Below are 21,675 nucleotides of genomic sequence, written 5' to 3' on the forward strand. Positions count from 1 at the left end.
GCCTCCTGCTGCCCTCGGCTTCTGTTCCCCTCCCCCCGGACCTTGTGGACCTGGAGGGGTGTCCGCCGCGGGGCCCCTGCTCCTTGCTCCGGGGACCCCGCCGGCCTTCGGCCCCCCCCCCCCCAACAGCCAGCTGGAGGCTGCTCGTGGAATGAACCAGCCCTTGGCACTTTCCCTCATTGTAGCGTGTCGGGTCACCGAGCCCCCAGGACCCGAGAGGGCTGTCCCCCCAGCACCAATTGCAGACCCTTAGGACTCCGCACCACATTTGCAGGGGCGTCGTGCCCTCGCTGAAATCCAGGCGGGGTTAAGAACCGGGCTTTTGGGGGTTCCGTATGGAGGCCTACACTGGGCACGTACTGAACTCGGATTCACAGTGGGGGGGGGGGGGAGCCTGGCTCCGTATTCCGGGGGGGTTGGGGGGAAACTGCCCTGGGACAGACGTGGCGGGGGGGGCGGGTTGCGCGGCGGGAGCGCCATGGGCCCTGGCTCCCGAGCCAAACCGCCGAACCTGCGCCCCTCTCAGCGCACGCCGCCGCCGCGCCCCCGGGGCTCCCCGCGCCGCTGACAGCCCTTCCGCTCGCTCGCGCTCCCGCCCGCTCCGCAGCCGGCGCTCCGGCCCAGCTGCGGCGCGGGCCTCGGTGCGCGTTTCCCCGCTCGTCTGTTCCCCTCTTCCCTTCCGTAGCGCTCGTCAGCCGCGGCGCGAGGATCCCGGCAGGCAGCGCGATTGCTGTCACAGCCTCTGCCAAACCCGCCGGGGGACCTCTCCCGCGGTTACACTAAACCCAAGCGCCCCCCGCCCCTCACCGGGGCGTTGATGTCGGCCTTCTCAGGCCCGCGCCCCCTTCGCCTTCTTCGCCTTTCGTCCTGGCTCTTCCTACTCCGGCCACAGCAGCTCCTGGCCGCAGAGCCGCCTCACCCACCCCTACTCCAGGAGCTCCGCTGCCGCTGCCCCGCACACTCTGCCCCCGGATCTTCGCGGTTTGGTCCCTTCGCTCAGCTCTTGCTCACACGTCCGTTCTCAAGGAGCGCTTTCTAGACTTCCACAGGCTGGAATCCTCTTCCCCCGTCGCTGTATTCCTTACACTGCTTTCATTGCTCCTCACTCCGTCTGAAGTTCGGCTGGAAGAGATGCTTTTGTCGCGGTGGCAGCGGGGCGACAGGCATGGGGCCACTGCGGCCGGACTGGGTAGACGTGAGGCCTGTGGGACAAGGACCGCGGGGCAGTGCCGGGCTTTGCTGCTCTTGATCTGGGGCAGGTTCCTCCGCGAGCTCCATTTCCCGGCCTTCTCTCCGGACTGCGGGGACGCTTGCCGAGAGCGCGAGCGCAGGGGTAGGATGGGCCACGGCGGCCGCAGGGGAGGCGTCCTGCTTTCATGCTCCTCTGGGCAAGGGGTTTGCTCTTAAAGCCCCCTTTTAAGTGACTCCCCCAGAAACCTGTGGGAAAGAAGGAACTTCTTCCAAGAAGGGGCGGGAAGGAACGAGGCCGACGTGAAGGCTGTGTGCCTTTCTCGGGAGGAGCAGGCTCTCTAAGGGCAGCGCCCGGGCCGTCATCTCTGACACCAACACCGGGCCGCCGACAGATGAGACCGCACACCTTTTGGGGGGAAATGGTTTGACGTTAGACTCAAGAGCCCTGAATGTCCGGTTTTGTGCTTAGAATGAATTTCGCTGCCGGTTTTTCTATAAGATACTCGAGTTTCCTGGGAAATGCTGAAAGTGCTCCTGGTGCCTCGGGTTTTGGGTGGGTTTTTTTTTTAATTTTTAATTTTTAATATTTTTAATTTAAGAATCTCAACACCCATGGTGGGGCTCGAACTCCCCACCACGAGAGCAGGAGTCCCCTGCTCTTCTGAGCCAGCCGGGCGCCCCGTGGTGCCTCAGTTTTAGAGCAGCTGCAAGTCCTTTGGGGAGCAAGGTGCCGAGAGCCCTCTGATGACCGCAGAGGGCAAGGGCTGGCGTAGGTGTGCTCAGCCTGTCCGCTGGGAGAGGGACAAAGAGCCAGCGGACCTGGCTGCTGGGGGGTGGGCCCAGGGAGGCGGAGGCCGAGGGCGGGGGCGCCGCGGCCCTCACACAGCTCTCTCCCCGCAGGCCCTGCCATGTTCCGCAGGCTGGGCTGGCTGGTCCTGTACAGCCTGGCTGTGCTGCTGCTCAGCTGCCTGCTCTTCCTGAAGAAGGAGGCCAAGACGGTGGGGGGCAACGTGGGCCGCCAGGCCTTCTGGGCTCCCCCAGGGCCCCGCCGCAGCCAGTGTCCCCCCAACCGCACGGTGGCTAACGTCTCCCTGTCCTTGCCTAGCCGTCACCGCCTCTTCTTGACCTATCGCCACTGCCGCAACTTCTCCATCTTGCTGGAGCCTTCGGGCTGTGCGGAGGACACCTTCCTGCTCCTGGCCATCAAGTCGCAGCCAGGCCACGTGGAGCGGCGCGCGGCTATCCGCAGCACGTGGGGCCGGGCGGGGGGCTGGGCTAGGGGCCGGCCGCTGAAGCTCGTGTTTCTCCTGGGGGTGGCGGGACCTGCGCCCCCCGCCCAGCTGCTGGCCTATGAGAGTCAGGAGTTTGATGATATCCTGCAGTGGGACTTTGCGGAGGACTTCTTCAACCTGACGCTCAAGGAGCTGCACTTGCAGCGCTGGGTGGCGGTTGCCTGTCCCCAGGCCCACTTCGTGCTAAAGGGCGATGACGACGTCTTTGTCCATGTCCCCAATGTGCTGGAGTTCCTGGATGGCTGGGACCCAGGCCACGACCTCCTGGTAGGAGATGTGATCCGCCAGGCCCTGCCCAACAGGAACACCAAGGTCAAGTACTTCATCCCCCCATCCATGTACAGGGCCCGCCACTACCCGCCCTATGCGGGGGGTGGGGGATATGTCATGTCCAGAGCCACCGTGCAGCACCTCCGAGAAGCCGTGGAAGAGGCCGAACTCTTCCCCATCGATGACGTCTTTGTGGGTATGTGCCTGAGAAAGCTGGGGGTGAGCCCCGTGCACCACGCTGGCTTTAAGACATTTGGAATACGGCGGCCCCTGAACCCCCTAGACCCCTGCCTGTACCGGGGGCTCCTGCTGGTACACCGCCTCAGCCCCCTAGAGATGTGGACCATGTGGGCGCTGGTGACAGATGAGGGGCTCAAGTGTGCAGCAGCCCCCCTGCCTCAACTCCGAGGGGCGGGTTGAGTAGACCTAGTGTTGATTTTCTGATCATGATGACAAATTGAGACCCTTGACACTTGACCCTGATGGTCTATAGGAAATGCTGACTCCATTTTTGTAACCCGCACCCCAACCTTGCTGATTAAAAACACTGAAACCGGGCTTCACCTGTACCAGCACGTGTTGAACGGGAGCCAAATTTGGCTTAGCAAATGCTGCCAGGACTCAGGTGCCAGCGGGAGCGGGGGGATTCCTGGAGCCCCGTGGGGCTCTGCCAGTCTGGGAGGTGAAGGAAAGAGGCTGCACAGGGCCCCAGAATATACACACAAACATTTTCTTTTTGAAGTGCAAAACAAAATTATTCTCCTTCAGATACAATAGAGAAACTCGAAGGAAAGAAGGAAACAAGAAGTGTGTGTTGGAGCATGTCCTGTTGAGCACCAGGTACACAGTCTGCATTCAGTTCCTTAAGAATAATGGACTTTCGGCTCCTGGGCTTCAGCTGTCCTTACAGGCGACGGGGCCAGATCACAGAAGGCATCAGAAACACTTGAAAAGGAATCTTATAAACTGGCTCCCCTTTCCCCCCAAAACCACACATTCCTATGGGGGAGCAAAGACTAAATCATATTTGAAAATGTAGGATTGGAAAAGGAAGTTAAACAGCTACTGAACTTGTGGGCAGGACAAAAAAGGACCCCTCTCTGGCCAGGCTGTCGAGATGTCCTGGGTGGGAGGTAAAAAGATGGGCGGGATCAAATGTTAAACAGGGTGCAGTGCCCTAGGGCTAAGAACCAGGTCCATGGGGTGGGGGGGGGGGTGGGGTAGGGGGCCCGGCAATCACAGCTCACTAAGGCCTGATGGGCCAGGGCGGACCTGCTGCCTCCTCTCCGTGCAGAGAAGGCTGTGCCGCCCCTGAGCCGGGTGGCAGCCACCCCTGCTTTCCCCAGGCTGAGCCGGCAGACGTGGGAAGTGGCTCGGCACTCAATCCTCACGCAGGTAGGCCTCCTGCTCTGGCTCGGCCCTCTCGTCCCCTTCCTCCTGTGTTTTCTGACGGAGTTCCTCTGTCTGTGCTTCTGCCAACTTGGTTTCCGCTTTCTGGGAAAGCTGGCGCACTTCCTGCACCTGCGACTTCACCAACTGAATATGATTCCTGGCAGTTATCGAGGCCTGATCTGCTCCTGCCAAAAGATGGCACAATTAGGGTGAATGGTCACACAGGGCAGAACGCACCAGGGGACAGCAGGAAAGCCTAGAGCTCCGTGGCTAGCATCTGAGCCCCTCCCTCTTAGAGACTTTCCCTGCCCTTTCTGCACAGCAGAGAACTTTCTACCTCCACACTGAGGTCTGCATTTTCTCAGCTATCAGCAGCTATCATTATTAATAGTTATTAGTATAATTCCCACAATCATCTTTATAGCTACACAGCTCTTAGTATAGACACCTTATGAATTTACACAAGTTAACACCTTTCTTTTTGACAAATCAGTAGCTCAAGGGAATTGTCAAAGATCTCCATCACCCTACCCAATCTTCAGAGATAACCTCTGCTGGAAGTTTTAAGGGCAGCTTTCTCATCTTTTGTACATATGGAATGCAGGAGGACATATTGTTACCTTTTGTGTCATTATGTAAATTTATAGTATTGAACATCTTTTGCAATTTTTTTTCTTTAAAAATCTTTTTAGGCTTTATCATTCTGTTTACCTGCTAGTATGTCATGATATAGATATGCATATTTATAAATTCACCTATAGGAGATCTGGGTAGTTCTTTCCAACCTACTGTATTAATAAGAATCTTCAGCACAGTGTTAGTAGTGGGGAATCGCAAGCACCCCTCTTATTTCTGACCTTGATGGGAATGCCGCTCATATTTCATTACTAAGTAGAATTATTTAACCTTTATCACGTTAGGAAAATTCTATTCATAACTGTACTTGGATTTATGTTATAAATGGGTACTACATTTTACTGACCACTTTGGGGCACATACTGACATTACATAGCCAGCCTTCCTCCCTTACTGTGGATAATCTCAAGTAGTGAATTATGTTGATAGTTTTTTCTTTTCAGTATTGAGACATCTTGTATTCTGAGGGTGAATGGCTGTATTTGACTTACATCCATATAAGTGACGCTGACCATAGTTTTGTTCCAGGGCTGGCCTAGTGCAGTTTGCGGTCAGGCCCATGCTGACTTTACACAATGACAAGAGCTGGGAGGCTGGCCATCGTGTTCTGTGCACTGGTTTGCTTTCTGTAACACACGAATTATGTTTCTTGAAGATTTGAAAAAACTCTCCACGAAACAGCCTGTGCTTAGTGTCCATTTTGGGGGCACACAATCTTTGGATACAATTTCAACTTTTATGGTTATTGGTTTTATTTGATTCTTTACTTCTTGGGCCAGTCTGGGATGTCCATAAGGACTGTAATATTTATATAATGAAAAGCCCTCTGTATCTATAACAGCCCTTTCTGATGTTACTTTTGCCCTCTAAAAAGTCAGACTTGCGAGCGAGCACATAAGTGGAGGGAAGGGGCAGAGGGAGAGGAAGAGAGAATCCCAAGCAGACTCCCCACTGAGCACAGAGCCCCACGTGGGGCTCCACCTCACAACCCTGAGATCCTGACCTGAGCAGAAATCGAGTCGGACACTTAACCGGCTGAGCCACCCAGGTGCCCCTATTTCTTTAAATCTTCTTACACCTTTTATTTCACACACATACATCATTCAAAACTTCTTTATCCACTCACCTACCAATGGACACTGGGCTGCTTCCATATCTTGGCTATTGTAAACAATGCCGCAGCAAACACAGGGGTGCATAAATCTTTTTTGAATTTGTGTTTTTGCTTTCTTTGGGTAAATACCCAGTAGTGGAATTACTGGATCATACAGTATTTCTATTTTCAATTTTTTGAGGAACCTCCTTCTCCACACTGTTTTCCACAGTGGCTGCACCAATTTACATTCCTACTAATAAACACCCTTGTGTCTCTATCCTATTCCATTTGTCATTCTTGTTGGGCCAGTACCACATCGTTTTAATTACTACAGATTTGTAGTATCTCTTGAAATCCGGGATTGTGATACCTTCATCTTTGGTCTACTTTCTCAAGATTACTTTGGTTATTCAAAGTCTTTTATGGTTCCATACACATTTTAGAGGATTATTTGTCCTAGTTCTGTGAAAAATACTATTGGTATTTTGATAGGGATTGCATTTATTCTGTAGCTTGTTTGGGAGAGTATGGATATTTTAACAATATTCTTCCAACGCACGAGAGCGCCGTATGTCTTTACACCCCGTTGTCTTCAATTTCTTTCATCAATGTCTTACGTTTTCACAGTATGTGTCTTTCACCTCCTTGGATAAATTTGTTCCCAGGTATTTTATTATTTTGGGTGCAACTGTAAATGGGTTAAGATTTCTTAAAGGTTTTATTTAGAGGGAGCGAGAGAGGGACAGTGTGTGTGTGTGTGTGTGTGTACACACGCAAGCAGGGGGAGGGGCAGAGGGAAAAGGAGACAGAGAATACCAAGCAGACTCTGCACCCAGCAAGGAGCCCAACACCGGGCTCGATCCCACAACCCCAAGAGCATGACTGGAGCCGAAATCAAGAGTCAGACACTCAACCAAGCCACCCAGGTGTCCCTTGTTAATTTTTGTTTTTCTTTTATGTAAACCATTATGATGTTAGCTGTGGGTTTTTCATACGTGGGCTTTCCTATGTTGGGGGATGTTCCCTCTAAACACACTTTGTTGAGAATTTTTAACATGAATGGATATTGTATTTTGTCAAATGCTTTTTTTCCCCATCTATTGAGTTGATCCTATGATTTTTATCCTTCCTCTTATTAATGTGAGGTATCCACTGATTTGCGAATATTGAACCCTCCTTTCATCCCTGGAATAAATCTCACTTGATCTTGATGAATGATCTTTTTAATGTAGTCCCGAATTCAGTTTGCTAATATTTTAAAGATTTTATTTGACAGAGGGCGCTTGCCTTAAGCAAAAACAAAAGAGGCAGCAGCAGGAGAGGGAGAAGCAGACTCCCCACTGAGCAGGGAGCCCAACTCGAGGCTTGATCCCAGGACCAAGAAATCATGACCTGAGCCGAAGGCAGATGCTTAACCAACTGAGCCACCCAGGTGCCCCAGTTTGCTAATATCTTACTAAGGATTTTTCTATCTATGTTCACCAGAGATACTGGCTTCTGGTTTTCTTTTTAAATATTTACTTTAGAGTGAGTGAGCGTGCATGTGTGCAGGCGGGGGAGGGAGAGAGGGAGGGGTAGAGGGAAAGGGAGAGAAAATCCCAAGCAGACTCCCTGCTGAGTGCAGAGCCCGATTTGGGGGGGGGGGGAGCTTGGTCTCATGACCCTGACATCAGGACCTGAACTGAAACCAAGCGTAGGAAGCTTAACAGACTGTACCACCTGTGCACCCCTGGTTTTCTTCTTTTTTGTAGTGTCTTTGGTTTTGGTGTCAGGGTAATGCTAGCCTTGTAGGATGAATTTGGAAATTTTCTTTTGTCTTCTATTTTTCGGAATAGTTTGAGAAGAACAGGTATCTCTTTTTTAAATGTTTGGTGGAATTCAGTTTGGTGAAGTCATCTGGCCCTGGACTTTTGTTTGTTGGGAGTTGTTTTTTTTTTTTAATTCCATCTCATTACTAATAATTTTTCTGTTCAAATTTTCTATTTCTTCCTAATTCACATTTGGAAGATTTTCTGTTTCTAGGAATTTATTCTTCTAGATTGTCCAATTTGTTAGCATATAATTATTCATAACACCACAGAGATACAAAGAGATTATTTCTCTTCCATTTCTGATTTTGAGGGTTTTTGTTTGTTTTGGATTAGTCTGGCTGAGGGTTATCAATCTTGTCTATCTTTTGAAAGAACCAACTCTTGGCTTCATTTTTTTCTTTTTTTTTTTAAGATTTTATTTATTTATTTGACAGCCAGCGAGAGAGGGAACACAGCAGTGGGAGTGAGAGGAAGAAGCAGGCTCATAGCGGAGGAGACTGATGTGGGGCTCGATCCCACAACGCCGGGATCATGCCCTGAGCTGAAGGCAGACGCTTAACGACTGCGCCACCCAGGCGCCCCCTTTTTTTTAATGGGTTTTTTGAGTAATCTCTACACCCCATATGGGGTTCGAACCCCAAACACCAAGATCAAGAGTTGCACGCTCCGGGGCGCCTGGGTGGCACAGTGGTTAAGCATCTGCCTTCAGCTCAGGGCGTGATCCCGGCGATCTGGGATCGAGTCCCTCATCAGGCTCCTCCGCTGGGAGCCTGCTTCTTCCTCTCCCACTCCCCCTGCTTGTGTTCCCTCTCTCACTGGCTGTCTCTGTCAAATAAATAAAATCTTTAAAAAAAAAAAGTTGCACACTCCACCGAGCGAGCCAGCCAGGTGCCCCGGGCTTCACTGATCTTTTCTATCTTTAACATTTTCCTATTTATTATTTTGTTCCTTCTAGTAGCTTTGGGCTTTGTTTCTGCTGCTTCTAGCTCCTTTAGGTATAAAGTTAGGTGGGGTTTTTTTGTTTTGTTTTTTGGAGTTTTTCTTGTTTCTTGAGGTAGGCCTGTATTACTGTAAATTTAGAACTGCTTTTGCTGTGTCCCAAAGATTTCAGACCATCGTGTTTTCATTTTTCTCCGTGTATTTTTTTGACTTTATCCTCTTTGATTTCTTGCTTGATCCACTTGTTTACTAGCATGTTGTTTAGCCTCCATATGTTTGGTATTTTTCCAAGTTTTTTTTTCCTTGAAACTGATTTCTAGTCTCAGTTCATTGTGGTAGGAAAAGATACTTGATAGGACTTCAATTTTAAACTTGAGACTTTTTTATGGCTTAACGTATGATCCTAAAGAATGTTCCCTCTGCACTTGAAACGCGTATGTATTCTGTTTTGGGATGGAATGCTGTGTGTGAATGTTAGGTCTTTCTGGTCTGATGTGTTGTTCAAAGCCACTTGTTTTCCGTCTGGATCATCTACCCTTTGATGTAAGTGGGGTGAAGTCCCTTACTACCACTGTACTACTGTCAATTTCTCCCTTTGTGTCTCCCATATTTGCTGTATACAGGCGCTCCTATGTTGGGGGCATATTTACAATTGTTATGTTTAAGTTGGATTCTTTTATTATGTAATGTCCTTTGTCTCCTTTTTTTTTTTTTTTTGCTTAGGGAGAGAACGCACACATGGAAGGGAAGGGGGAAAGGAGAATTTTTTTTTTTAAAGATTTATTCATTTGACAAGAGATAGAGACAGCCATCTAGAGTGGGAACACAAGCAGGGGGAGTGGGAGAGGAAGAAGCAGGCTTCCAGCAGAGGAGCCTGATGTGGGGCTCGATCCCAGAACGCCAGGATCACACCCTGAGCTGAAGGCAGACGCTTAACAACTAAGCCACCCAGGTGCCCCAAGAAGAGAATTTTTTTTTAAAGATTTATTTTGGAGCGCATGTGTGGGGGGTGGAGAGGCAGAGGGCGAGGCAGTGAGAATCTTAAGCAGACTCGGGTGAAGTGTGGAGCCGATATGGGGCTGGATCTCATGACCCTGTGATCATGACCTTAGCCGAAATCAAGTCAGCCCGATGCTCGATGTTCAACAGTTACCCAGGTGCCCCACTACAGTCTTTTAGACTATTTGTCTGATAGAAGTAACACTTTTTTGGGGGGGGGGGAGGGCTTGCTTCCAGTTGCATAGTATAGGTTTTTTCTGTCCCTTCACTTTCAGTCCACATGTGTCCTTAAGTCTGAGGTCTCTTGCAGGCAGCTTATAGATGGGTCTTGTTGTTTTTAATCCATTTAGTCACCCTATGTCTTTTGATTGGAGCACTTAGTCCATTTACATTCAAAGGGATTACTGATGAGTATGTACTTACTGCCATTTTGTTAATTGTTTTCTGGCTGTTCCTGCAGTTCTTCTCTGTTCCTTTCTTCTTTTGTTCTTTCCCTTGCGAGTTTGATGGCTTTCTTTAATGTGGATTTTTTTGGTGTATCTATTATAGATTTTTGATTTGTGGTTACCATTGGATTCACACAGAACATCTTAACGTGCACAGGAGTCAATATTAAGTTGTTCACTGCTCAAGTTTGAACACATTCTACAAGCACTACATTTTTACTCCCCAGGTTTTATGTATATCATGTCATATTTTACATCTTTTTGTGTATCCCTTTACTAATTTTGGTAGATATAATAGATTTTTGCTACTTCTGTGGTTTACCCACCAAACTGGCTTTCTTTCTTTTTTTAAGATTTTAATTTATTTGACAGAGATAGAGACAGCCAGCGAGAGAGGGAACACAAGCAGGGGGAGTGGGAGAGGAAGAAGCAGGCTCATAGTGGAGGAGCCTGATGTGGGGCTCGATCCCGAAACACCAGGATCACGCCCTGAGCCAAAGGCAGACGCTTAACGACTGAGCCACCCAGGCGCCCCCACCATACTGGCTTTCTAAGTGAATAACCTAATATTTTTACTATCTGTTTGCTTTTACTTGTGCAATTTTTCCCTTTCGTAGTTTCCTTCTAGTATGGCCTTTCCTTTCCACTTAAAGAATTTTAACATTTCCTGTACGGCTGGTTTAGTGGTGATGAACTCCTTTAACTTTTGTTCGGAAAACTACCTCTCCTTATATTTTGAACGATAGAACTTTGCTGGGTATTCTTGGTTGTAGGTTTTTTCCTCTTAGCGCTTTGACCATATTATGCCACTTCCTTCTGGCCTGCAAAATTTGTGATGAAAAACCAGCTATCAAATACCCCTTATGGGGTATCCCTTGCATGTAACTGTCTTGCTGTTTTTAAAATTGTCTAGCATTACTTTTTGCCATTTTAATTGTGTCTCGGTGTGGATCTCCTTCGGTTCATCTTGTTAAGAGCTATCTGTGCTTTCTGGACCTGGATGTCTGTTTCCTTTCCCAGATTAGGGAAATTTTCTGCCCCTTCTCTCTTTCTTCTTCTTCTTCTGAGATCCCTATAATACAAATGTTATTATGCCTGATGTCACCGAGTACCCTTAAGCGGTTTTCATTTTTGCTGTTCAGCCTGTCTTCCAGGTCGCCAACCTATTCTTCTGCATCCTCTAATTCTCTGTTGATTCTTTGTAGTGTTTTTTTTTTCAGTTGAATTCTTCACCTCTGACTGGTGGTTTTTGTTTTTTTGAGAGCAAAAGAAAGCAGGAGGGGCGAAGGAGAGAGACTTTCAAGCAGACTCTGCTAAGTGTGGAGCCCAATGTGGGGCTCGATCTCACAACCCTGAGCTTACCACCTGAGCTGAAACCAAGAGTCGGACACTTAACCAACTGTGCCACACAGGGGCCCCTCTGGCTGGTTCTTTTTGTATTTTCTCTTCGTTGACGTTCTCAGTTCATCCACTTTTTTCTCAAGTCCAGTATCTTTATGACCATTACTTTGAATCCTTTATCAGGCATACTGCTTAATGACTGATATCTTCTGAATTGTTTTAATGCTTTTTGAGTCTTGAATCCTTATTCTGACATTGCCACCTTTTTGGAGTAGCTTTCTTTTTGTTAATAATGGTTTGGTTTAGCTTTCTATAACTGTCAACCTTCCTATACCATTTTGTTTTAGGTGTCTCTGTAAACTGTTTTAGTTTTTTTTTTTTTTTTTTTTTTTTTTTTTCTCCTTGACAGCACAAGCAGGGGGAGCAGCAGAGGGAGAGGAAAAAACAGATTCCGGGCTGAGGATTGCAGGACCCTGGGATCATGACCTGAGCCGAAGGCAGATGCTTAACCAACTGAGCCACGCAGGCATCCCAGCTGGGACTATTTTTTTGAACATATTCATAGGTATTATGAGCACTTACGTTGGAACTTGTTCCTTTAAAATCTCCCTGTCTTAACTGAATTTATCAAGTTTCCTTTGTTTAGCAAGGTCTCATGTTAAACTGATGTCTATCTCCTCAAAACAACTCTTGGCATGCTTTCACTTCTTCCCCAAACTGATTTAAAAATTTAAGACTCAGAACTTTTGCTAAGTTTTACTGAATTTTGCTCATTCTTATATCTCAGTTGTTCCTTTCTAATCTAATCTCTTTCCTCTCAAAGTACTTTTTTTTTTTTTTCCAGAAAGCATATGTGGTTGGTAAACTATTTTTATGTCTGAAATAATGGTATTTGGCTGGATATAAAATTCTAGGTTATTGATTTGTTACCCTGCATCTAGGGTTGTTGATCAGAAGCCATATCTGATTATACTTCCTTTGTAGGTAAATCTCCTTTCTTATAATTTTTTATGTATTTTTCTTTGTACATTTTATAATGTAAAATTAATAAATAAAATTATTAAAAAATGTAAAAAAAAGGTCTTTTTTTCCCCAGATAATGCTTACACTTTACTTTCCCTTTTCTCCAGCTCAATCTAAGGCTGCCTGGGACTGTTCACACTGGAATGCCTCAGCAAACCTCCCTGCTCACTGTACCAAGAAACCCTGCTCCCACTGCTGGTGTGGCATTGCTACAACACTACTCACATTTCTACTGTTTCACTCTTCATTCCAGTTGTGCTTCTAGGATCCCAGATTCCTTTAGTTACCTTAGTTAACTTTTTTGTTTTTACTTTAAAAAATACACATATATTGTATCTTTTTTAAGATTTGGTCCTAGAGTCCCTAGTCTGTTATCTTAAAATCAGAAAACAAAAATTTCTGTGAGCTACCCAGTTTGAGACCAATTCAGGTAAGAATAAACCAGAGTTTTCTTCAAAATATATTTAAAAACCTTCAGCTCAAGCTCACTGGGTAGATTGTGAGGTTCACAAGACATCCTGGTGAATGAAAAACTGCATTTTGTCTATTGGGATACAAAGGTGCAGATGCTTCAGCATTGCGCTGAACTGAAGGAAGCTTCCTTCTGGTACCCAGCATCTCAAACCCTTCGGTCCCCATTTTCTTCATGTGTAACACGGGGATGCTAATCTTCCATTCCTTAAATGAAAAATGCCTATAATATACTGCAGAGCATGAAATAGACCAGTACTCAATAAATGGTAGCTATTTGTCCTGGATTTTCACTGATTATGATTCCAGCTCTCAGTTTCTCCATCTACACAGTAAAGTTCACACAGATTGGTGGTCTCTTGTCTCCTCCAACTGTGCCACTGCGTGACTAGTTGTCCATAAATACTGCAGTTATAAAAATAAAATGCTTAAAAACTATTTATTTGGATGCAGTTATTCTAATCCACAATAGCTGTGTTTTCTAGATAAGGACTCCCTAGCCAGTGGAAATGGGGACATTTTCTCACAAGGTTAGAGCCACATGGGCCTCAGACTAATCTCAGCCCCTCATTTTACAGCCAGATGAAAATTCAACCGGCACCGAGGGAGCAACAATCTGAACCTACCAGTCTGGTACGCAGCTTCTGCCGCCATCTCCGAAAGACCAAGTGCCGTCAGCCAAGTGGTTTCCAGCTTCAAGTATTCTTGTTGTTTTGAAGTCATCTATAAATTAAACACAGCACTTGAGACAACAGGAAGGTTAATAAGCACAGTAAAATGGGCCTATTCAAAAGAGATTTAGAGAACAGTTACTGTGAGACAGCAGAACGAGGTAGGGGCACTGACACAGAAAGGTCTACCAGCTTTGCTCACCTCAACTCTGGCTCCTATGATCACCTGCCACACTTCATCTTCCTCCTGTGAGTTCATTTTCCCAAGTAAACTTGTATATTGTCGGTATAAAGAAATTAAGGTATAAACGGCCTACAAATATAGAATAAATGAGTAAAATAAGTGAGGCATATTAGGATTTGTGAGAGTTACACCTCAAGGAGATAGTCCTTCCACATCCCTGAAATTGCACTACTGTAGGAGGCAGAGGCGTTATTCCAGGACGCAAGTATTTCCACTTATCAAATTCTGTGTTTCTAAAAGCTTGTTAGCAATTCAGAGCTAGAGAACACAAGGTAGAGGGAAAACTCAGAAGGCGGAAGGAAAAAGCTGCTGAAAAATTACAATAAACCTGTAAGTGACGTGGATTACCCAGACACCTCTCCACTAGCTCCGATAAGGGGTTTTCAAGCTATCCCCACAGAGAAGCCCCTGGTGCTGCAAGGGGTAGACTCTAGACCCCTTTACCGATAACTGAACCCAATCAGCTTTGTTCTCTTGTCTTATATACTGGGCTGCTATATTTAAAGATTTTTCTTTTAAAAAGTGTTCCTGGAAAAAGTCTAAACACTTTTGTAAAGGGCCAGGGAGTAAATATTTTAGCCTTTATGGGCCCTATAGTCTCTGTTACAACTATTCAACTCACAAAAGCAGTCTTAGACAACATCCAGACAAATGAGCCTGCCGATGCTCCAGTGAAACTACAAAATAGGCCTCTTGCTAGATTCGGTTTATAAGCCATAGTCTGCTAACCCCTGGTTTAGATGATCAAGACTTAACAACACTTACCTTAGTATATTCAGTGATTGCTTCAATCAATGCATATGTGGTCTGAGAGAGAAAGGTGGAGGTGCTATCTGTTACCAAAGACACAGCCCTCCTCATCAATGCGTCGTTACTAAGAGAATGAGGCTCCAATTTCTGAAAAACACAAACATTTTCACTCAACTTCTACCTAAAGCTCAAGCCAAGAACAATTTCACAGCTGAAGAAACAATGAAAAACACTTCTCACACTGCTTGTTTTCTTTTTAAGCTTTGTCTATTAAAGACAATATATGGAAATGATTCCAGAGTATGCTTTCTATCTGCTTTTATGCTGTGTTCCAAAAAGCCAAGCATTTCTTTATATGAAATAAAAGTCTAGTAATTATAACCAACAAATCTGATGAAGTATGATTCATTCATTACCACAGTGCTAGATACTTGGGATATGTAGATATATTCTCTGTCCTCAAAGATTTCAGCTGGGGCTAACAGAACTTGAAAAATTAATACAATCAAGTACCATGGGAGCTGTGGCAGAAGTCTGTATTTTTTTTTTTTTAAGATTTTATTTGAGAGCAAGAAAGAACACTAGGGAGAGGCAGACCTCCTGCTGAGCAAGGAGCCTGACGTGGGACTTGATCCCTGGACCCTGCGATCATGACTTGAGCCGAAGGAAAACACTAAACTAATTGGCCTCCCAGGCCAGTACAAGCTGCAAGTCTGTACAAGCTTCAGGTAGAGGGGTGCAAAAGAAACAATCACTTACGTTGAATGAAAATAGTTTAAAAAGGCTTCACAGAGTTGATGAAGGATATACTGAGTCTAAGAAAGTAAATGGGTGGATGGGGGAGAGCAATTCTGAGCAGAATGAACAGTACGTTCTTGGGTATGGGTTGGGGACTCTTCACTCTGACCTCAGCTATTATGTTAAAAAAAAAAAACAAAAAACGCCAATATAACTATCTCAAGAGTTAGGAAATGTGGCCACCTTAAATAAATTCAAGTATTCCCTGCTTTCTGAAAGTTTGCTTTAAGTCTCTTTGCTTTTGTACCTGACTGTATTAGTACCTGATTTCAATAACCAAAAGAAGTATGGAGAGGATTTTCAAGTTTACAAAGAAAGAAAAGCCGCTACTGCATTAAATGTTTTTTGTAAAAAGCAAAGTGGAATAACATGAACTTTTGGAAAGATACTCTACACTTTATGCTGAATAAGGAAAGGTTTTACAAGAAGGCTTAACTTTTAGGTCATCCCTGACTCTGCCTTTTCCTTCCGCAGAACATTTATTTTATCAGAACAAAGAAATCAATTCCTCTAGTCATATGCTGTCTTGTTTTTGCTATTTAGAGCATAAACCAATAGAATCACTGCTTGTTGAAAGCAGCAGTCAAGAAATCTTTGACACGCGAACAAATCCAGAATTTTACTTACTATATTTATCTTTCATTCAATCAAATAAGTTTTCATTACATACCTTGCACTGAAGGTACAGAAAGACTGGAAAGATTATTATTTCTGCTCACTGGAAGCTAATTTTTATATATTCTAACATGTCTTCATAATGCATTTTATTTTTTTAATCTCAATGCAGGGCTTGATCCCACAACCCTGAGATCACAACCTGAGCCAAAACCAAGAGTCAGATACTTAACCAACTGAGCCACCCATAATGCATTTTATAGTGCATTTCCACTTGTTCCTCACAACAGTCCAGGTACTATCACTTCTTTACAGATGAGGAGATGGAAACACGGAAGAGTTACATAAACTCTCCCAAAAAATCACATATCTAGACCTTAAACCACATCTTCGTCAATGTCTGCACCCTTTCCGTTATGCTCTGCTGACTCAGGAGAGTGTAATCATCAAATATTAAAATACAACACAAGTGGTCAGAAAGAGAGAGATCACTGTTGGCCAGAAACTCTGAAAGGCTTTAAAAAGAGGTGGGACTTGGGCCTGAAGAGAGCTAGGATGAGAACTGTCAGGCAGCCTGGGGAAGAAGAAATAATGAGGAAAAGAATACATCTGTTACATGCAGGGGATGTTCAGGGATCTAGCCTGGTGACAACAGATGGCACAAGAGAGGTGAGAGAGCAAGGAGACTGGAGTACAGGGAGAGCTGGCTGGTTTTAGTTCTGCAACACACAGTGGAGAGCTGCTGCAGGTTTGGAAGAACAGAAGCGGAACTGCCATTCCTACAGGATAAAGACCCGAGGCTCCTGTCATGTGGCCCAGAACTGAGGTAACCGGGGCTTAAGAAAAGTGTATGAACTGAGAAAGAACAAATCCAAAGAATTCTTTTGAAGGAAAGAAGAAAGGCTATCCTAATTGTGGCAGAAAATGGCCTGGTGTTCAAGTAAGGGTTTTAGGATTAACAATTCATGAACAAGCAGAGATGAGGTTTGGTGTGAGGAACAAAAAGATGCAGGCTCATGAGAAAGCCTCAGAAGAGGCTGAAAAAACTTTGATAAATGGAATGGATTTTTTTTTTTTTTTTAATTTGAGAGAGAGAGAACACGAGTGGGGAGAAAGGAGCAGAGGGAGAGGTCAAGAAGCAGGCTTCCCACTGAGCGGGGAGCCCAATGCGGGGCTTGATCCCAGGACCCTGAGATCATGACCCTGAGACAAAGGCAGATGCTTAACCAACTGAGCCACCCAGCTGCCCCTGGAATTATCTTCTTGTTATGATAAACACACATGTATTAAATATTTTGCCAAAATGGGGTTTGCTAATTTCCTATTTAGCTCTTTCTCAGAAGCATATAACCAGTGATCTTTTTAATAAGGTACCACTTTCATATCACCTACTTGACAACTCCACCTAGATGTCTACTAGACATTTTATACTCTCATTTCCAAAACTGAACTCTTGATTTCGTCCTCCCAAAACTTGCTCCCCTCCACGCCAATAAATGGTAACTCCATTCTTTCAGTTGCTTAGGCTTTTTTAAAAATCCTGGAATATACTTCACATTCAATCCATCAGCAACTTGTGCTGACCACATTTGGTCCGCTTCTCCCCACCGACACTGTTGCCCACCTACTCCAAGCCTGGACTAGAGCAACAATCTCCCTTTGGTCTTCCTAAAGCAACCTTTAGAACACAGCAACCTTTAAAAACTTATGTGAGGTCATAACAGCCTTGTGGTAAAATCCTCTGTGGCTTCCTTTTCAGAATAAAATTCAAAGCCTTAAATGGCTCAAAAGGACGAACAGTTTGATCTTCAGCTAATTTTCTGGACTTGTCTATTATGTTCTCTTTCTCATTCCACTCCAGCCACATTAACATTTTTGCTGTTCATCAAACATATCAGGTAGACACACACCTGCTTCTAGGTATTTGCACTCAAGAGTTCCTTCTGCCTGGCAAACTCTTCTCCAAGATATTACCATGGCTCATTCTTTCAGATCATTCTGATCACAACTTAAACATCACCTTGTCAGAGTAGCCCTCCTAGACCACATTCTCCTATCGAAAATAAAACAACTCCCTCCCAGTACTCCCTATACTCTTACCCTATTTGTCTCCTGCATAGCACTCATCAGGCGGCATTTATATTTATTTTCTCCCCCTTCTTTTCCCTAGAATGTGGGTTTTTTTTTTTTTTTTTGAGAGCGAGAGAGAGAGAGCGCGCGCGCGCGCGAGAGATGGGGGAGGGGTAGAGGGAGAATCTTAAGCAGGCTCCATGCCCAGGGCCGAGCCCATGCGGCCCAATCTCACAACCCTGAGATCATGACCTGAGGGTAAATCAAGAGTCAGACTCTTGGGGCGCCTGGGGGGCTCAGTAGGTTGAGCTGCTGACTCTTGCTTTCAGCTCAGGTCATGATCTCCCAGTTGTGGGATTGAGCCTGGGGTAGGGCCCTGTGCTTAGTGCAGTCTGCTTGTCCCTTTCCCTCACCCTCACTACCTCCCCCCCACCTGCACTCTCTCTCTAAAATAAATAAAACCTTTAAAAATAAAATAAATTAAAAAAGAGTCAAGACTCAACTGACTGAGCCACCCAGGCGCCCCCACCAGAATGCAAGTTTTATGAGAGCAGGAACTCTGTTTTGTTCTTACAGCATAGAGCACATTAAAGTTGCTCAATAATTTTTGGTTGAATGAAAGACTATTTTGCTGATAGACTGTAATATCCTGATCTTATTCCTCTCTTCCCTCTTTGTACAATTCGACACCTTGACATACTGTTCCTACCAAACGGGACAATTAAAAATGGGAATATGAATATATTTGCTCAGCTATGAAAAGATGATGCTGGTATAGGAGAAAGTAAACCATCGCGTGGGTGTGGAACCACTGAGTAACACTAAGAGCTTGTCTGAGGGTTCACTGCCCAGCTGAGACTTCAGGAGGGCACAGTACACTAAGAAACACCCAGTGACACTACGGTATTTTTACCTGTGCAATAGGAACTGCACACAAGGTCACACCAAATCCAACTGCCACAGTTTTCTGCCATGGTCTTATCAATTCTGAGAAGCAGCGCTTCTTAAAGTTAGCCACGACAGGAACACACTGCCTGTACCTAAAAACATAAGTCAAATTTAGGAAGGCGGTACCTACCAATCTCTAAGTCTCTTCAATTTGTTTGCAGGGGTTAGAAACTCACACTCGGCCAAGCAGGAGCCTACACGAAGATGCTGGGTCGGCCTTCCAGATGACAGGGCTCGGTGGGGAGCGTGTCGGATTGGAAAGCCCCGGACTCGCTGGAAGGGGCAACTGCTACCCAACTCCCGGGAACCTCAGCCGCGCGGGGATGCGGGCCCAGTGGTTTCGGAATTAAACCGGTAACACGTGTGGAAGTTTAAAAGGCAGTCTCAAAGCTTTTTAACAACCTCGGGCCAAAATAAACGCTGCTGCAGGCGGCATTTAGCCCCGGGCCGAGGTTTCCAGGTGTCCCCGTTAATCCCCGCTAGGCCACACCTGGAATCCGTAGCCAGCTGGGCGGCGCGGGGACTGACCAGCTCCCCTCCTGCCCGCAGGGAAAACTTCCTCTCCTAACCCGCCGCTCGACCGGGCCGCTCCCCCATCTCCCTCCAGTGACAACGATGAGCCAACGGGAACTCGCGGACAGACCGAGGCGCCCCGGGAAGCCAGCCCGAGCTTAGGGGGACTGGCGTTTAGCCAGTGGAATAACGGAAAAGCCGTCAGTGAGAAATAAACTCCGGGTTTGGCCCCGGGAGGCGGGAGGCTGGGTCGGGACGTCCTAGGACCTGAGAGGGGCGGGACGCCGCGGCCCGCTCGGACGAGGAGCGAAACGAGCGCCAGCTACGCCGGTGCTGCCATCCCGGCCACGGCGCTACCTGCGGCGCCTCCCCCCTTGCGGTGCTGCCCTCCTACCCGACCGCAGCGGTACCTGAAGACGGCGGCTACGCTCCGCGACAGCCAGCTCCTCAGAGCCGCCATCCTGCGGCGGCCGGACGCTAGACGCACACACCGGAAGTGACGCCGCTTCCTGAGCGGAGGACGAGGCGCGTCCTCTTCTAGAGTGGGCCTGGCCCCATGACCACACCCCAGCCCGGGGAAGCAGCCGGGATTGGACGGGAAGGAGGGAGGGGGCGGGGCTTAGGGTAACGGTAATAACGGCTGCGGCGAACGCCCAACCGCCGGGGCTTCCGCGCGGGAGGGGGCGGGCCCTGGGCCTGAGGGCGAGGAGCGGGCGGAGCGGAGTCGACCGTAGTGAGAGGAGCTTGGACTCCAACCCGGGCGTGGTAGTGCGTCGAGAGGCAGCCCTAGCCCGGGCGCGAGGCGCGGAGTTCTTCCGTCAGCGAGCGGACCGCGTCCGGCGCGGGGGCGGGGCAGCGCGCCGTGGGGCTAGCGGCTGGGGGCGGGCACGAGGCGGGCGCGGCGGGGGGCGGGGCTTGGGCGCTGTCACTTCAGCACCAGGAAGTAGGTGGTCCAGCCGGCCAGCAGCAGCGCCCCGATGAGCACCGTGTAGCTGAGGAGTACGAACGCCAACAGCTCTCGCAGCAGCTGCAGCACGTGGATGGTGGACGAGGCCGGCATCGCCGTGCGCAGGAGGCCCGAGGACCTGCAGGGCAGGGGCACTCGGGAGTCCCTGAGCGCGCAGAGAGGACGGTCCCCGCCGCAAGCCCACCCCTCCCACTGGCCACCGAGCCAGCGCTGCTGAGCCAGGCAGTGTTGTAGGCGATGTGGACTCAGGAGCATAGGCTAGGCCCTGACCCTCAAAAGAGTAAAACGCTGTCCTAAGGCTGAGGATGCCCAAAGTGCTGATTTTCTCCCTACCAACCAGCGGGAGGCCCTCTTTGCATTTACACCATAGAAGTCTTTTCAACCAAAAGTTCCCCTCATTCTTTGGCTCCTAATCTGGATCTGGGTTCTGAGGAGAGAGAAGCCTGTCTGTTCTCAGCCTCGGCTGCTGCATTAGTCTTCATCCCTGGCCCTGTCTCCTCCCATCCACCTCCTGCATTTTTAATGCTGTGAGTGCTGCTAATGGCCTGGTGGAGTAAGGCTTTCTTTTCCCATCACTCAAGCTGCAGCCCCAGCTGTCGGTGCTGCCTGGGAAGGGAAGAGGAGAGAGACCCATTCGTGTGGGAGAAGACAGCAGGTCCTCACTGAAGCCCCTTTGTAATTCCCTGGACCCCAAGGCTTGACCACATGCAGAGTTTGAAAATGTTTGCTTTATGGTCCAGCACGCTCGCCCTTGTGGGCAGCCAGTATTGCAGGAGTGCCAAGAGGTGGGCATCAATTTGATTCTGGGCTTATCTCCTTCCCCATTGTGCTCTTGTGCACCTGCTCCAGTCCTATCTTCCACCCCTGATGGAAACACATGGCAACAATCACAAACCAGCTCTTTATCTCCATTGCTGTCCTGCCCAGCAACTTCCCTCAGGGCCAGCCACTAGCTTCGTTCTCTCCCCACTTCACTCACTCAGCAAAGTTTCCACGGCTCCTCCAGTGCAGCAGCTGATGGTTCCCCTCCTGGTCCGGTGTCTGAAGATAGGTGTGTGCGCGCTCCAGTGATCTCGGCAGAGCTGTGGGATATTCAGCCAGCAGCTGCGCTCACCAACTAGGTGTGGTCTAGAACCAATCACAGTCTCCACGTGGTCCCTGAGCAATCAGGGAGCTGCACACAGCCCGTCCC

The 21,675-nt window shown here is 47.6% G+C and overlaps 3 protein-coding genes across 5 annotated transcripts; 1 reads left to right on the forward strand and 2 right to left on the reverse strand.

Moving 5' to 3' along the window:
• Positions 1-1,385: 1,385 nt before the first annotated feature.
• On the forward strand, positions 1,386-3,322 carry B3GNT4 (UDP-GlcNAc:betaGal beta-1,3-N-acetylglucosaminyltransferase 4). Its single transcript, XM_045777717.2, has one exon. The coding sequence runs from the start codon at positions 2,100-2,102 to the stop codon at positions 3,171-3,173; it is 1,074 nt and encodes a 357-aa protein (XP_045633673.2). The 5' UTR covers positions 1,386-2,099; the 3' UTR covers positions 3,174-3,322.
• Positions 3,323-3,755: 433 nt separating this feature from the next.
• DIABLO (diablo IAP-binding mitochondrial protein) lies at positions 3,756-20,075 on the reverse strand. Of its 3 annotated transcripts, none has more exons than XM_045777730.2 (6): positions 19,927-20,055; positions 18,969-19,095; positions 14,588-14,719; positions 13,781-13,891; positions 13,534-13,630; positions 3,756-4,330 (listed from the first exon to the last, which is right to left on the reverse strand). In XM_045777730.2, the coding sequence occupies exons 1-6, from the start codon at positions 19,974-19,976 to the stop codon at positions 4,134-4,136; spliced, it is 714 nt and encodes a 237-aa protein (XP_045633686.1). In that variant the 5' UTR covers positions 19,977-20,055; the 3' UTR covers positions 3,756-4,133. The 3 variants fall into 3 exon arrangements, with proteins under 3 accessions (XP_045633686.1, XP_087713524.1, XP_087713526.1); XM_087857398.1 differs by lacking the exon at positions 3,756-4,330 and adding an exon at positions 4,361-5,407 and having other exon boundaries at positions 19,927-20,075; XM_087857400.1 differs by lacking the exon at positions 3,756-4,330 and adding an exon at positions 7,802-10,166 and having other exon boundaries at positions 19,927-20,075.
• A 366-nt stretch (positions 20,076-20,441) lies between these two features.
• On the reverse strand, positions 20,442-20,919 carry LOC148107451 (uncharacterized). The gene has a single exon (XM_087857564.1). The coding sequence runs from the start codon at positions 20,736-20,738 to the stop codon at positions 20,442-20,444; it is 297 nt and encodes a 98-aa protein (XP_087713690.1). The 5' UTR covers positions 20,739-20,919.
• Positions 20,920-21,675: the final 756 nt, after the last annotated feature.

This window comes from Ursus americanus, chromosome 30 (genome assembly GCF_024610735.1).
Source record: "Ursus americanus isolate L20-20 chromosome 30, mUrsAme1.1.p, whole genome shotgun sequence".
Classification (NCBI taxonomy): Eukaryota; Metazoa; Chordata; class Mammalia; order Carnivora; family Ursidae; genus Ursus; species Ursus americanus.

What these genes read in the sequence shown, in the direction of transcription:
- B3GNT4 (XM_045777717.2), top strand. Translation starts at nt 2,100, where the DNA reads ATGTTCCGCAGGCTGGGCTGGCTGGTCCTGTACAGCCTGGCTGTGCTG.
- DIABLO (XM_087857398.1), bottom strand. Translation starts at nt 19,976, where the DNA reads ATGGCGGCTCTGAGGAGCTGGCTGTCGCGGAGCGTAGCCGCCGTCTTC. An exon ending in GTGCAGTTCCTATTGCACAG is followed by an intron (nt 14,720 to 18,968) that starts GTAAAAATACCG and finishes TGTGTTTTTCAG; the next exon opens with AAATTGGAGCCTCATTCTCT. An exon ending in AGAAGCTGCGTACCAGACTG is followed by an intron (nt 5,408 to 13,533) that starts GTAGGTTCAGAT and finishes CGTGTGTTACAG; the next exon opens with AAAGCAAACCAGTGCACAGA.
- LOC148107451 (XM_087857564.1), bottom strand. Translation starts at nt 20,738, where the DNA reads ATGCTCCTGAGTCCACATCGCCTACAACACTGCCTGGCTCAGCAGCGC.